Here is a 3,619-nt window from a genome sequence, read left to right as displayed (position 1 = left end):
TATATATATATATATATATATATATATATATATATATATATATATATATATATATATATATATATAAGTTAGAATCTTATTTTTTATTATGTTGCAGACAAATAGAATAAAAAATCGACTATCAAATAGAGATGGTCCATGTTTTAACTTGCATACAACTAATGAAACTGATTTAATAGTACAACGAAATCATGGTATAATTGATATATATAACACAAGTGAATCAAATCTACAATTAAAACTCGTGCAAATCTTTCACAATGAAAGAACGGTCCCTTTTCATTCTACGTAACTTTTAGTATCGGTTAATGACTATCTCGTAAGCGCAGGCGAATCAGAGTTAGTTTTAATGATTTCAGTTTTAATAATTATTTAATGAACGAATGAATGAACGAGCGAGCAAATAATTGGCAATTTCCGCAAATTGTCATGACCAGACACAAGGATTAAAAAGTTCGCGTTGCAGTTGGTGCTGGGGAAGCTGATGCGCCGACCGGCCAAGCTCGACCGGCAGCTCGCTCGTGATCTCAAGGCTCTGGCGCATCGCGACGATCCCTACGACACCGTGATCGGCAAGACCATGTGCACGAACGACTTCTACGAGGAACAGGGCCGACTGGACGGCGCGTTCTGCGAGTTCACGGAAAACGACAAGATGGAATATCTCACGAAGATGCACAAGGCCGGCGTGGTGAACATCGAGATGGAAAGCCTTTGTTTCGCCGCGTTGACACACCACGCCGGCATCCAGTCCGCCGTCGTGTGCGTGACATTATTGGACCGACTCAAAGGCGACCAGGTACATCCAATTTGCGTCTCGTTCTCGATACGGCCGGCCTCGCAATGGGATACGGGCGTGTAATGGAAACTCAGTCAGGTCGACGCAAAGGGCAGCTTGACATAAGGGTCATGTTAACATTGGAACGCCAGGCCCTTATATTTGATCGTCTTAAATAAGGATTGTTCGATTTCGAATCGGTTTTCTCTTAACAAATCTCGATCACTTTCAATCGATTCTTACATGATTCGATTCTTTTAACAATAAATCGATTTTCCATTCGTCATATATAAAAAATCTATAGCCGAGAGTCGGATCTTACATTTAAGGCCATTTTAAGTTCATCTTCAGGTGCTGTACGGCTTATTTGAATGGTTACGAAACATCTGAAGATGAACTTAAGACAGCCTTATAGCATATTCGATTGAATCTGAGTTATTAAATTCATTAGTCGAATATTTTCGTATAAATTTTGTGATTAACTCGTAGAGTTTTGTGACGTCATTAATCGATCCTAACACCAATCGAATATGCTATTAAATATATGATTCGACTATGAATATCATTCCCAATTTTTGGGTTTCCTACAATAAGCCATTAATTATAACCTGTAACCAACCACAGTTGATGATTTTTTTTCACGGTCCAGAAGTATTTTTGATACATTATCTTGTCGTACTGATTTCGGTATTACAACTTCGGGAAAATGAGTGTCTGTCAATGTGGTGAATGTACGAGTAGAATTTAACGCTGATAATCGCGACTTGATCGGTCCGCCTAATCGATCTCGATTTCTGCAAAGGTCATGGCGCCCAAGGAAGTGTTGGACGAGTGGCAGATGCGACCGCAGCAACTGATCGCCCGTTACATCACCACGTACCTGCAGAGGAAGGGTCGCCTGTCGTTGGAGGGCCACGGCTCTATGTGCGTGAAGAGCCCGCGTCGGTACAAGCTGGTGCAGCAGGAGTCCGAGAACTACGACTAAGGCGCTGTCGACGAGAGCGACTCGCTTTATGCCGGAGAACGAGGACGGACCTAATCGGAGAAGTCTCACCTCGAGCCGGCTTTCAAGAAGGTCGGCGGCAACTCTGCTCGATTGCCGCGTCGACCTGCATTCGCTCACTGATCCCCGAGCGAGGAAAAGTGGCGGTTCAAGGGCGAGCTTGAATAGAATCGGGAAAAAAAGGATACTTTCTTTTCTTTTTCTAACCACTGGGCACACATTCGAGCAAATTGTCACGTTGTATCATGCGTAATAATAATAATAATGGAAGATCTCGTCGTCTCTCCCCCTCTCTCTCTCCCTCTCTCTCTCTCTCTCTCGGCTTGATCAGGCTCAAAAGAGAATAAAAAGACGAGAGAGAAGAGAGACAGAGGTGTTCTGTAATTCCTCAGAAACGCGAGAGGCACTCTCGAGTTCTCCTCACCGCCTCCATTCCGCGCGGTGACCCAAGTACAAAAGCGTGCGGACACTTACGAGCCGACGAGAGGCAGCTGCACGCGCATCTTCCGCGAACACATATCCTCCGGGTTCGGTCGCACCGGCTCTTCGATCGATCGTTTCGCGAATCATAACAGCCTGGACGAAATCTGATCTGCAATACCGCCTCTCTCTCCGACGACACTAGCAGCCGAGCCGAGGTCGATCAATTTCTCGAAGCGGTCAATAAACTTCTCGTCGCGTAACAGCGGCATGATCGCGAAGGGGAGAGGAGGCATCGATCACAGAGCGAGCTGTTGTTGTCCGGTGCAACCGGGATTCACGCTCACTCGTGTAGCTTCACAAGTAGAGATGCTCAACCTTAGAGAGGATCCTGCATATTGACATAATGCAGCTTCGTATTTCGCACCGTTCCGTGCAATTTGGTCGTGTGGAATCGCAGATGCCTGTACAGGGTGAAAGTACAAACCAGTACTTTCATTCTGTACAAATAGAAAGAAAACATTGCACCGTTCGAAAGCTACGTTACCGTCAGTATCCAGCGTCCTCTTAAAGATTCGCCCGTTAAAACGCCGATTGAAACGCACCACGCGAGCGCGGAAGTATTTTTCTTTCTCTCCCCGTGATATCTCGACTCAACACGAGCGCGCGAGCGATGATCGTCGTCGTCGTCGTCTCATGGATCTTCAGGGATTTGTATTGAGAAAAATTATTAGACGAAATCCGCTAACGGACCTATCACGCGGTTTATTACGAGAGGCGTTTTTGCGTTTGTATCGATGGGGATTCGGAGAAGGTATGCGTGTGTGTATATGCGTGTATGTGTGTGTGTGCGTGTATGCAAAAATTTCGTCGCTCGCGCGCACGCCGGCTGCGACGAAGATTCACGATCTCGCGCGGCAGCGGCGATACGACGGCAAGTCTATGTCTAATTAGCACTCTCTTATAGCGGTTCGATAGCACATTCCGTGTAGTATATGTAGATGAGGAATTAGCGCGCTTTCGTTCGTTCAATCGTTAAGGTAAAAGTACCAGTGCCTGGACACGTACCTAGCGTGTACCTAATTCTAGACATGCTTGTTATTTTAGTTTTAAAATATTGAAATATTCAAATTTTCAATATAGAATATATATATATATATATTCTATATTGAAAATTATATATATATATATTCTATATTGAAAATTATATATATATATATATATATATATATATATATTCTATATTGAAAATTATATATATATATATATATATATTGAAAATTATATATATATATATATATATTAACGAATATATATATATATTAACGAATATATATATATTAACGAATATATCAACCTTAAATACGAATTTTTAATCTTCAAACATAAAATATTTGTATATATATATATATATATAT

General features: G+C 42.2%; 1 protein-coding gene across 3 annotated transcripts in view; it reads left to right on the top strand.

Annotated features, from left to right (window-relative positions):
• Nucleotides 1–2,056, top strand: part of LOC116841585 (uridine phosphorylase 1) — a 25,727-nt gene extending 23,671 nt beyond the window's left edge. For all 3 annotated transcript variants that reach the window (XM_032809693.1, XM_032809685.1, XM_032809702.1), the window contains exons 5-6: nucleotides 467–799; nucleotides 1,581–2,056. In XM_032809693.1, the coding sequence (XP_032665584.1) occupies nucleotides 467–799; nucleotides 1,581–1,763 (516 nt within the window). In that variant the 3' untranslated portion in view covers nucleotides 1,764–2,056. The remainder of the gene's footprint in view (nucleotides 1–466; nucleotides 800–1,580) is intronic.
• Nucleotides 2,057–3,619: the final 1,563 nt, after the last annotated feature.

Source organism: Odontomachus brunneus, unplaced genomic scaffold (genome assembly GCF_010583005.1).
Source record: "Odontomachus brunneus isolate Ranch 3 - 2012 unplaced genomic scaffold, Obru_v1 Obru_scaffold_002, whole genome shotgun sequence".
Lineage (NCBI taxonomy): Eukaryota > Metazoa > Arthropoda > Insecta > Hymenoptera > Formicidae > Odontomachus > Odontomachus brunneus.
This window is presented reverse-complemented; position numbering and strand designations above follow the sequence as displayed.